General features: G+C 45.4%; 1 protein-coding gene across 2 annotated transcripts in view; it reads right to left on the bottom strand.

Annotated features, from left to right (window-relative positions):
• Nucleotides 1-451: 451 nt before the first annotated feature.
• The window catches only part of LOC148516875 (serine palmitoyltransferase 3-like), a 96,595-nt gene continuing 85,049 nt past the window's right edge, over nucleotides 452-11,997 (bottom strand). Inside the window, exons 9-12 of one of the 2 annotated variants that reach the window (XM_088479449.1) lie at nucleotides 7,638-7,764; nucleotides 6,142-6,277; nucleotides 4,373-4,502; nucleotides 452-775 (exon numbers count right to left, since the gene is read on the bottom strand). In XM_088479449.1, the coding sequence (XP_088335575.1) occupies nucleotides 662-775; nucleotides 4,373-4,502; nucleotides 6,142-6,277; nucleotides 7,638-7,764 (507 nt within the window). In that variant the 3' untranslated portion in view covers nucleotides 452-661. Of the gene's footprint in view, nucleotides 776-2,453; nucleotides 2,533-4,372; nucleotides 4,503-6,141; nucleotides 6,278-7,637; nucleotides 7,765-11,997 lie in introns of those variants that run through there. The other variant, XM_088479450.1, reaches the window with a different exon arrangement.

Below are 11,997 nucleotides of genomic sequence, written 5' to 3'. Positions count from 1 at the left end.
GGAAAACTGGGAAAGTTTCACGCACCCCCCTCCTCCAGCTCCCCCCCCCCACGGCTGCCCACTTACAGAGCGCAAGTGGATGGTCCAGGGGGGGGGGGCAATGACGCGATTTGTGCTGAATCACGTCATCGTAGCCAGACCCCCACTATACAATGCCGTTTTCTCTGCACTGTATAGCGAGGGAAGGGCCACAATGACGCACACTGCACAGGCCACCTTTCTGCCGAACACACCTCCTTTGTGCCGACCTGGCTGCCCCCTCCCAGATGAGGGGACAACAAAGTCGGTAAGTATGAATTAAGATGATATGGTTCATACTGTATACCAATCACACATTAATCTGCTGCCACATTGTCCAAGGAATGGATATTGACACGTCTTGTAAATTGAAGGTAATTCCTTTTAATTTACCTCTTCTTTTGTGTTTCTGCACTATACACAGTTCTAGATAAAAAAAAGTGAAACAATATTTTTTAAAAAAAGCATTAAAATGTATAAACTTTACAAAATGTTACATTGTTCTAGTCCAGACAATAAAATTGGAATGTTCATGAATGGTAGATTATAGCAAACTGAATAGCTGCATAATAACATTATCCAAAGTCAGGGAGCTTCACGACAATGGTGACTGCAAAGAAACCCAGCAAATGGGATACCAGTTTCAAGCATCAAGTTCAATGTTTGTTTTGTCATAAATTACTAAGCGGTTTTTCTTGGAGCGCCTCGAATGCTTCACATTTAGAATATCCCCCATCTTATCGAGTTCATCCAAGACCTGAAAAAGTCACATACAATAAATTTATATTACGATAACAATACACACATCTGTCGCCTTCCCTTCTAACAGATAAAGTGGAAATATACATTATTTCTGTGTGGACTGATTGCTAATACCTCTGTATTAATGCAAATAGATTGAAGCAACATTAACATAATATTAGCATAAATGGGAGGCATTCAGGCACATTTACCCAATTAAAAGTAATCGACAATCATCAACATGAACAGTTTGTATATTGCAGCAGGTGCCTAGTACCCGGATGTGATCTATTTCCAGACAGTACCTTGTGGTCAGACTGGGGCGCGTTTGGCATGAATGTACTTTAGACATACTTACATAACCCCTGTCCTGACCCTGGGCCTGATTCAGACCCGCTCACAAGTGCTATGCGCTCGCAAGCGGGTCGATGGTGGGGCACTGTGCACGCGCAAGCCCCGGAGCGAGAAATTCACTCGCTCTGGGGCTCGCTACAAACGGGGCGGCTGTGGATGTTGATCGACAGCTCGCCCCGTTTTGTAGGCGGGGAGGGGGGGTGTTTGGCCACACGGAGGCGTTCCCAAAGGAACGCCTGCCGTTTGAGAGTGGCCCTACTGACATCACTAGTGATGTCAGTAGTGGGCTTCCTGCTCTATTAGAGCAGGAAGCTCACTGGGGCTTGCAGCAATGAGACCGTACCACAAGGGTCTCGTCGCAAGCCTGACGGTCGCGACCATCGCGACCATCACCTTGCCGCTCGCAAAAGCTGTAGGTGGTCACCCACAGCTATGCGAGCGGCCAGGAGGCGAGTTTTAAAAAAAAAAAGCGGCCGCCCTGATTCAGAGCGAGCGCTCGCTTTTTGCGAGTGGCTCTGAATCAGGCCCTCTGATAGAGCAAAGAGTCATAAGCACAAAATGCGTCTCAGTCAGCATGAATATGGATGTGTAAGAGTTTTTGGTTCAATGGTGCGGCAGAAAAACTGCATATTGGAGGAAAAACAAAAGGGCGAAATGTGCAGGTTTTTCTTATTGAAGAGTTTAGCTGAGCATGATTATCTCTCCTGAATGCAGACTTCTTGCTCTCTGATAAAAATAATTATTGGAAATAGGATACCATAACCTTCTTTATTCTGTCCCTGAAGTTTAGTAATGCATTTAGGATGAGCACATTTCTCTTTTAGATATGGGAGGGTTCTTGGAGAGCTGGGGTATATACAGTATTTAGGGCCTGATTCAGACCCGTTCGCTAAGCTGCGAACAAACGCTATGGGCAATTTTCGCACGTTTGCGTATGCGTTAAAGTACGCATTCGCGAACCAGTCACTATGGCCGGGAATCGTGTGCTCATAGTACACAGATTGGACACTACTTTGAGTGACAGATAGCGCCGTTTGTTGGTGGTAACAGGGGAAGGTGCTTGTGAACGGCGGAGTGGTGCCGCGAACACAGGCGTGTCTGGGCATCTAAATGGAGTTTTATGGGTGTGCATAATTAGCAAAGAAGCGTCATTGTATACATCACTTGGTTGGATTTCAGTCAGCACTGATCGTAGTGCTTGCGGTGGGGTAGGGTCTACCTCAAGCGCTGCGTGCAGCTCCGATGGCTCCCAATGTCGCCGATTAATCACACACTTTCTGGAGATGACGTGTGCTTTGAAAGAAAGGTGAGCGGCTTTATACTCCGCCGTGCGCTCACTGCTGTCACTCTCTAAGGCATAGAGGGCGTCCTTCCACCAGACAGTGCGATCGCGGCATTTGCATACCCGGTCCCTTTTACCTGCGAGAGAGCGCAGCTTAGCGTTCGGGTCTGAATGAGCTCCTTAGTTCTGTCCTAGTCATAATGAATACTTAAAATTGCTATTTTCCCCATTTCTTCAATCCCCTTCCCACATTTTCATACACAGTATCAGTATTGTGTCCTATTCCTACAGACTGTTGTCTCTTCACCAATCATTATGTATAGCCTGAAGGTTACTCAGGATAGCCCGATGTTTTCATGGAGATGAAGCCAGTGAAGCTGTGTGCAAGGACACAGCCACTTGCTTCAACACGTCCAGATAAAGAGGCCAGCATGCCCGTCTTCTGGGACGCTACCTGCCCGCCCCCAAATGGCTGCAGCCTGTCGATCAGGCTGCAGCATCTGGTCACCGCTGGCGAGCTTGCAGAAGGAGATCTGCACATGCCAAGTACAAATCCTACTCATGTGCAGACCCTTAAACATCGGAGTTGCATGCCAAGCATTGGGTTTGCGTATAACTCTAAATCTAAATGAGGCCCATTGATGTGTTGAGCGTAAAACGTGGAAAAATGACCTTAATAAACCCTCAGTAGCGAAGGGGTTAATGAAGGAGAGGCAGGTTTTTTTTTTTTTAACCTTAATATTAGTTTTATTTAGTGGATATCTGCAGGGATATTAGTCACACCTGCCAAACCTCTGGATAGTAAAACTGGAAGCTTGAAGGTCAAACTCTCTGGTGATGTGAGTCAGTTTCAAAGCCACCACAACAATGGAACTTGTTGTGGCGGTTAAATATATATATGTTAGCTATACATATATACTGTATATTTACTGCGTATCCTAGCTAGGGACTGTTACTGTTAGCCTAAATGCATAGTACCTGTCATTGGAGGCTTCAGGAACAAGCTGTGATTGATTTTATGACACTGTATTGTGTGTATGGGGTTATGTTACCTACTATTTCATTGTGATCATATTTGCCCTTTGGCAGCTTTTACCTTACCTTTAAACACCCCTCCCCCCTTTTACAAACACATTTCCCTGTAATGAACGTCCCACGTTGGCTTTTTCTATGCGTATTTGTGTGTGCATTATCTGTGTTTGGTGAGTTTCCTCAGGTAGCCACCGTTTGGGCAAATGATCAGCTATTACCATCTCTGAGGCACATGAGAAGAATTGGAAGGGGGCGCTGAAATCCCATCGGTGGGTGAATTGTTAGTTAATTAATACTCTATACTGCTAGAGCAGGGCGTTCCGGGGATTGCATGCAAATACGAGTTTAGCTTAGTAATACTGCATGCTAAAAACTTCGGTCACTCAAAGGAAAAATATGTTTGTTAGAAACTATGGGCCTGATTCATTACTGATCGCTACTGCCATTACACACGCAATCGTCCGGTTTTTTGCGTTCTGCGCATGTGTATGCATCGCAGTGCGCGAACCGGCCTATACGATTGGGACTGACTATGCAGACTTATCGCAGAGTGACAGGAAGTGCCTTTTGTGGGATGTGATGGGGGGTGGTCAGAGCGTTTGAACGCCGTCGCAGGGCGTGCATAAATGATCTACTGCGATGCCGTACGCAGCTTGAGAACTCATAGCGTGAGATGAAGTTACCAATTCCTGAGTAAGGTCAGAGCTTGTGCAAGTGTGCACGAGGCTGCGATGGTACACGATTGTACCGATGGTTTCACAGTTTTGCTAAACATTACGGATGTAAAAGTGCACGTCCTTATGTTGTGTTGCGACGGCATAGCGATTGCAATGGATTAGCGTACTATCGCAGTGAGACTGGTAGTGAATCAGGCCCTATGACAGCTGTAAGACATGTAATATAAAGCTACAAAACAGAGTCAGACAAGTGAATGCAGCAACATACTCTGTCCAACATTTCCTTTGAATGCTTTGCAGAAATGCAGAATCTCACTCTGGCCTCAGCAATAGGAGTCGCTGGGAACCCAACAATGACAACGCCAATTTTCTTCTCCAGCATATGTCGTGCAAACGCCCTGGGGATAGAATGCAAAAAACTACATTTTACATTCTCACAGAGCAATACGCTGAACTGTGCAAGTATATATATTTTTCTGGAAGTCTCCACAGTAAAGTGATACAGCTGGAGCAGACTTTAGTGAACATACTGTTGTGCATCACACAAATTACATTCCATTCACTTTATTGGCAGTCAGATAATAATCCAACTGATTCTCATTAGTGAACTGGGTGGAGGTTATATGCAACGACAATTCCACCACCATCTGTAAGGGCACAATGTAGTTAAAATTCCATTTTAATATTTATCTTGTTTCAAACATGCTATTTAAGTTTAGTTTTAATAAAAATTTTATATTGTGGTATAAATTATAAAGTGCATAGAAATCAATAAAGGCTGGATCAAGCCTTGCTTAGAAACCACCACATTTCTTAATTTAATAATAATAATAATTAATAATAATTTCATTTATATAGCGCTTTTCTCCCATAGGACTCAAAGTCGCTTTACAGACATCAGAAAACATGGTACATTGTACAAGGATTTGGTGTTGCAAAAAAAAAAATAGAAAACCACACCGAGATAATTAAAATCAACCGAAACCTAGAGAGCACAATAAGCATATTGTAGGGTTGGTGCAGACATTTTGGGAAATAACTTCTATAGGTTATATATTCCACCCACAAAGGTACCAAATGAGGCAGCCGTCTTGGGCGCACTACGTAGGATTACCCTGGGTGGAATAGGTTACGCCTAGAAGAGATGACACAAAATGGGTGGTTGCAGCATCTTGATGCTAGGAGTAGGGTCCCAACATAATAGTCAGGTCTATGTATTTTTCATCCCATCCACGAGTGTACCAGGAGAGGCAGCCATGGTGGGCACACTACGAAGGTTGCACTGTGGGAGATAAGCCATACAAAGACCCAAGGAATAAATTGGAAAACTGACACGTGTGGCAGTATGATATACCCTTTGTGAATAGATCCACATGAAGTACATCCTGCCCATGGAGGATGCACTTCGGTGGATGTATAGCACACCTGTATAGCATACAGTGGGGTGGAAGTACATTTTACATAACAGGGATTAGTAAATACAGCAAACAGAGCTCCAGTTCTGGCATGAGATTTACGGGTGACTGAAACATTTGAAAAATGAAATGCACAGAATTAATAGATCCACGTGTTTACCATGATGCTTTTCTTTCACTTCTGTTGTAAAGGGTTAGGGGTAAGTTTACTAAAGTGACAGTTTTTAGAAGTGGAGATGTTGCCCATAGCAACCAATAAGATTCTACTTAACATTTAAATAGCACCTTCTAGAAGATAATAGCTAGAATCTGATTGGTTGCTATGGGCAACATCTCCACTTCTAAAAACTGTCACTTTAGTACATTTACCCCTTAGAGTCCAAGAGGTTCCCAGACTCCACCAAACAATATCAGACCAGGTTTTAAGGATATCCATGCTTAAGTCCAGATGGTTAAATCAAATTGCCTGAGGTACTAATTACTGTAAGTCACCTGTGCTCAATCATGGATATCCTTAAAACCTGGACTGTAATGGTGGAGTTTTGGAACCTCTGGGTTAGCGAATGACTGAATATAGAACAGTATGGTTTGTAGATTGGCACAGATGTATTTAAGTACTTACCCTACTTTGCTTGGCATGTACATGAGAACAGGGACAACAGGTGAATCTTCATTCCCATAAATAATCAGATCCATGTCACGCAACCTCTGCCTGAAGTATCTAGTGTTCTCTGCAAGCTGATGTACTCTGTTCAGACCTAGGATACATTGTCAAGTATGAAAGCATTGTTTTCACCTTTACCATTGACCAATTTAATAGAAATGAAAATATTTTGGCCACCAAATTTTGGCTGTATTTATGCAATTTCTGTAATTATTTTCTTCCAATGAGATGGATCTAGGATGCGCAAAGGATTTACAGAATATGGAGAAGAATGCCTTAATAGTCTGAACAAGGCTGGTCACAGATGGCTACTGTAGGTTCAAAAGAATGATACAGGATAGGATGGTCCAAGATGGAAACTGTATGTCCAGAAGAATAGGGCAGGACATGGTTGTCTAAGATGGACACTGTAGGTTCAAAGAATGGCACAGGATAGAGTGGTTTCAGATGGACATTGTAGGTTCAAAAGAATGGGGCAGGACCCCAGATGGACATTGTAGGTTCATAGAATGAGGCAGAACAGGGTGGCATCAGATACACAAAGTAAGGTTCTGAAGAATGGGGCAGGACAGGGTGGTCTCAGATGGACACTGTAGATTCAGAAGAATGAGGCAGGACAGGGTGGTCTCAGATGGACATTGTAGGTTCAGAAGAATGAGGTTGGACAAAGTGGTCTCAGATGGACATTGTAGGTTCAGAAGAATAGTGAAGGGCGATGAACCCATAAAATAAGGTTTGGTGTGGGTGTCATTCATAGGAGAATTGATTGAAGGGATGGAGTAGGTAAAGTGACAAGGAAGGCACAGGCTGGGCAACAAAAATATTTAGGGAACAAAGGGGTAACTGGGATAATAGAGGAGAGAGACATGAATAAAAATATAACCAGGATATCTTGTCACAATCAGTGGCGGCTCCAGAGGTGGGGCTGCAGCGCAGTTCAAAATTCAAATAGGGGAACCACATCAACTGCCAGTGAGTTGCGGCTGGCGATGTTTGTGGTGGCAGTTGGTGTGTGTCCCCTATTTGAATTTTGAACTGGGCTGCAGCCCCACCTCTGGAGCCGACACTGGTCTCAATATATTTTACCATTAGAATGTCCCTGTGCCGCATCCTCCACACCTTCTATCACTCCCATTCACTCTCTGTACCACCTAGTGCCATAGTATTAGTATAGTATAAGCTGGAACCCTATTTAATTTGCCCTTATTCAGAAAAACCAGAACAATTATACTGGGACTGGATGCTCCATGCACATTATGCAACACCTAAAGCCACCAAATCAACCTTTCTCTGTCTATATGACGCCATCCATCTGGTACAAACAGAAATGAATAATTCTTTTGTTTATAGCTATATCAATGGCTAATATTTCACAAATAAGCTATGTTACATTGCAAAGCATCTCTATCTACAGTATAAAACCTCAGTAGCTCGGAGGGAAACAAGGTTCTTACCGGTCATTGTCCCATCAAGTCCCATGATGCACTTCATCACCCTGATGATCTGCTCTGCCACAGGTGGGGACATAGATGACGCGTAAAGTGCGCTGTGGGAATGGGTTCTTAAGTAGTCCACAAGGTTCTGGAGATGAAATTCCATTCTAATTAAATCACAGACATTACACTTCTACTTGCTGCTAGGTATGACTTCAAAAAGTGAACTATTTTTTAAGGCTGTCCTTACTGGTGTCTACAATAATGCTATCAATACTGGTTACATTCTACCACTGTGTGTTGGTTGTAAAAATATAGATGTCCAGTGAGGATCGGTTTCAGTACCGGAGGTCGACACTAACAATGTCAACAGTCACTATGTTGACCTCAGTATGCTGACGCCGGGATTCCAACAGGGCTAAAAATGCTACTTACAGCGTTTCACCCATGAGGTTGTTATACAGATTCGGTCAAAAGCCAGTGCTTAGAATGGTGGCGCTGGAATCCCAACACCTGTCAGAATCCCGGAGCCCGCACCCCGACTGCCGGCATCCCGATGGCAAGTACTGGGGTTAGGGGGAAGGTTAAGGTTAGGAGTTAGGCACTAGGGGGAGGGTTAGGGTTAGACACTAAGGGGGGAGGGTTAGGGGGGGTCATTCAGACCCACTCGCGAGCGGCAGTATGCTCGCAAGTGGGTTGATGGTCCCCACTGCGCATGCGCACGACGGAGGGAGCTCCGTCGTGCGCATGCGCGAGACCCGGCGAGCGAAGGACTTTCCATCGCTCCGGGTCTCGCACCAAAGGGGGCGTGCTGTCGATGTTGATTGACAGCACGCCCCCTTTGGTGGGCGTGCCGGGGGCATGCCTGCCAAACGGAGGCGTTCCCATGGGAACGCCTACCGTCTGAAGCCGGCCCCACTGACATCACTAGTGATGTCAGTGGGAGTGATTTTGGCTCTGATAGAGCCAAAATCACTCCAGGGCTTGTGGTTGAGAAACCCGACCACAGGGTTTCACTCGCAAGTCCGATGGTCGCGATGGTCAAGACCATCGCGACCATCTTGTTGCACGCTCGTATATGCTGTGGGTGGTGACCCACAGCTATATGAGCGTCCAGGAGGACGCTCCATATCAATGGAGAAGGGCCCTGATTCAGAGCGAGCGCTCTGGTCAGAGTGTCCGGCTCTGAATCAGGGCCAGGGTGCGGGAAGGGGGATGTTAGGTTTAGGCACTAGGGGGGCAGGTTAGGGTCAGGCACTGGTGGGGGAGGGTTAGAGGTAGGGAGAGGGGGAGGGTTAGGATACTGACTGACAAGTGTCGGTATCCTAACCCCGTGGGGATGCTGGCGTCTGGATTCTGACCAATGGGTTCTCGAGCGCCGGCATCCTGTACCCAACCCATTTCCAGCTGCCCGTTGAAAAGCCTGGTGGTAGCAGAGACTAGGGGTTTACGTATCAATCCTTGGAGACAGATAAAGTGGACGGAGATCAAGTACCAACCAATCGGCTCCTAACTGTCACTTTACAGGCTGTGTTTGAAAAAAGACAGTTGGAAGTTGATTGGTTGGTACTTTATCTACATCCACTTTATCTCTCTCCAAGGCTTAGTACATACAGTAGACCCGTATTATCTTACAATGAATGCATAGCTAGCACTCTGGTGGCCTAAAAAACATCAATAGGAGTGGAGAGTAACAGCAGGTGACTGATACTAAAGGAGCCCTAAAACGAATCGGTTAAACTACTGATGAACAACGAGAGGCCAGTGTGGTAGAGGGAGTCCATCTCGTCACAACCCTTAGGGGCCTTTTATTAAATGGATCACCCTGGAAAATCATGTGGAAGCAGCAGATCACTGCAATTTACCAAAAGCAGAAGGCAGGAGATAGTACAGCTAAGTAATACAGGATACCACAATCCCCCTTTTTTCAACGGGAGTTACAGTCTCCATCAATTTATCTGAAACCTGTTCTGAGTTTGATCCTCCTACAGCTAACTCCATTGTAACCTGTGGGCTATAATGTCCCATATTTTTGCCAAGACTCATCCTCGGATCCTTCTCACTAGCCTACGCATTACAGTGTATTTTAAGGCATTGTAACTTGTATTGGTTTTTTTCTGTATTTCTGTTTTACTTTAATTGCACTTTGAGACATTTTATTATACCTATCATTATTGGAACTACAGTATAAGTAGTATTAATTAGGGGTCCCTGTTTTGTGCCTATTATATGTTTTTCTTTTCTATGTGCATTATCTACGTATAATTTGTGGTAATGTGTTATCACGTTTTAAAGAACAAAGGGCCTGATTCAGAGCCACTCGTAAGCGGCAGCTCGTTCGCTCCGAGCGATGTTTGCCCAACTGCGCATGTGTACGGATCGTTATATGCATGCGCGAACCAGTCAGTGCGGCCGAAATTCATGTGCTCGCAAAATAGCGAATGCCTGCTAATTTGAGTGACAGATTGAGGCGTATGTGGGTGGTAACAGGGGAAGGTGCTTGAAAACGGGGAGTGGAGATCCGAACGCAGGCGTGCTTAAAGGTCAAAACGGGCGTTTTAAGGGAGTGCATAATTAATCCAGCAGCGTCATTGACCACGTCACTGGGTTATTTTAACTCAGAACTGCTCGCAAAATAGTGGTTGAAAAAACCAACCACAAGAATAGCGAGCAGTTCATACGCTGGTCGATGTACTCGATTAATCTAATAAATAGCGGACATGACGTATGGTGCGAGCGGCCAGGGGGCGTATTTTTCAAATTTACGTTCGCATGTTTTGCTCGCTTGTTCAGACTTAGAGGCGTGAACAGACCGCAAAGTGCGAACGGTTCATTTGAATAGCCACCCCTTTTTAGAAAACGAACGACCGCAAATAGCGAGTGGCTCTGAATGAGGGCCAAAGCTTTATATATTTTACTATTGTAATTAACAATCCATTATTTTAGTTTTTCTTTTGCAGTACAACTATAAACCTAGAGTGTATTATTTTATTGTAAGAGTAGGCAAAGGCAACTTATAAAGTGGTCAAGCTTATGGAAGAGACTTAATAAAAGAGGATTCAAAATATGAAGGAAAACCCTTAAGCCCAATGGCAAAGGCTGCAGCTATTTGAATTGTAACATCTGTATCTAGAGAGCCATTTACTTCAGAACTTTTCCAGTCTGTGAGCCCAGAGGATCATGGAAGTGCAGGTGGTAAGAGGGGTGGCATATGTCTATCTGCTTTCCACAGACACCTACAAAAATTGTCACCTAATGTAGAATGTCAGTGGAGTAAATCTTAATCCAATTGACTTCCTCCCATACTGTAAAATAGGAATCCATCCATCTGTCATCCTAATCCTCAAGGCCTGATTCAGACCCGGTTGCAAGAGCTGAGCGATGGTGGCCCAGAGCGCATGTGCACGATGGAGCCGGCTCCGTCGTGCGCATGCGCGAGACCCGGATAGCGACGGGCAAGCCGTCGCTCCGGGTCTCGTACCAAAGGGGGCGTGTTGTCGATGGTGAGTGACAGCACGCCCACTTTGGTGGGCGGGCCGGGGGGGGTGGCTGCCCAGACGGAGGCGTTCCCATGTGAACGCCTCCGTTTGGGGGCGGCCCCACTGACATCACGAGTGATGTCAGTGGGAGAGATTTCGGCTCTGTTAGAGCTGAAATCTCTCTAGGGCTTGCGGTAACGAGACCCTACCACAAGGGTCTCGTCGCAAGCCCGATGGTCGCGATGGTCTTGACCATCGCGACCATCTTCCTGGCCGCTCGCTATAGCTGTGGGTGGTCACCCACAGCTATGCGAGCGGCCAGGAGGCCGTTCTATAAAAAAAAAGACCGGCCCTGATTCAGAGCGAGCGCTCTGTCAAAGCGACCGGCTCTGAATCAGGGCCTCTGTCCCATGCTCACCGTCTACCCCATCTGTGTCACCCCTGTCTGTGTGCCCCTCCCCTTTAGAATGTAAGCTCTCACGAGCAGGGCCCTCTTCCCTCATGTGCTTTTCCTTCCTTTACTTATATTGTTATCTACTCTATACTCCTTACAACAGCACCTAACCCTTGACTTTTGCCATCTTGCTACTGTTGCAGTAATGTTTATATACCATGTGCCTGCCTTGCAATGTCTTGTACTGTATGTCACTGTTTTCTTGTTATGTTCAACTATTTATGTACTGTTTCTGTACTTTGTTTATGTACTATGTAAGGTGCTGCGGAACCCTTGTGGCGCCATATAAATACAGGATAATGATAATAATAATAATCTGTAAAGGGGTGTATCCACTAGGCGATTTTAGCAAGCGATTGCATGATAACAACATCGTTATCGTGCAATCGCTTGCAAATCGCGCATGCATTGGGCATGTTTTGGTCGGAAGCAACCAGCGATGCGCGTG

Source organism: Taudactylus pleione, unplaced genomic scaffold (genome assembly GCF_031769625.1).
Source record: "Taudactylus pleione unplaced genomic scaffold, aTauple2 ptg000235l, whole genome shotgun sequence".
NCBI classification, from domain to species: domain Eukaryota; kingdom Metazoa; phylum Chordata; class Amphibia; order Anura; family Myobatrachidae; genus Taudactylus; species Taudactylus pleione.
Note: the sequence above shows the minus strand (reverse complement) of the source record. Positions and strands in the feature narration are given on the sequence as shown.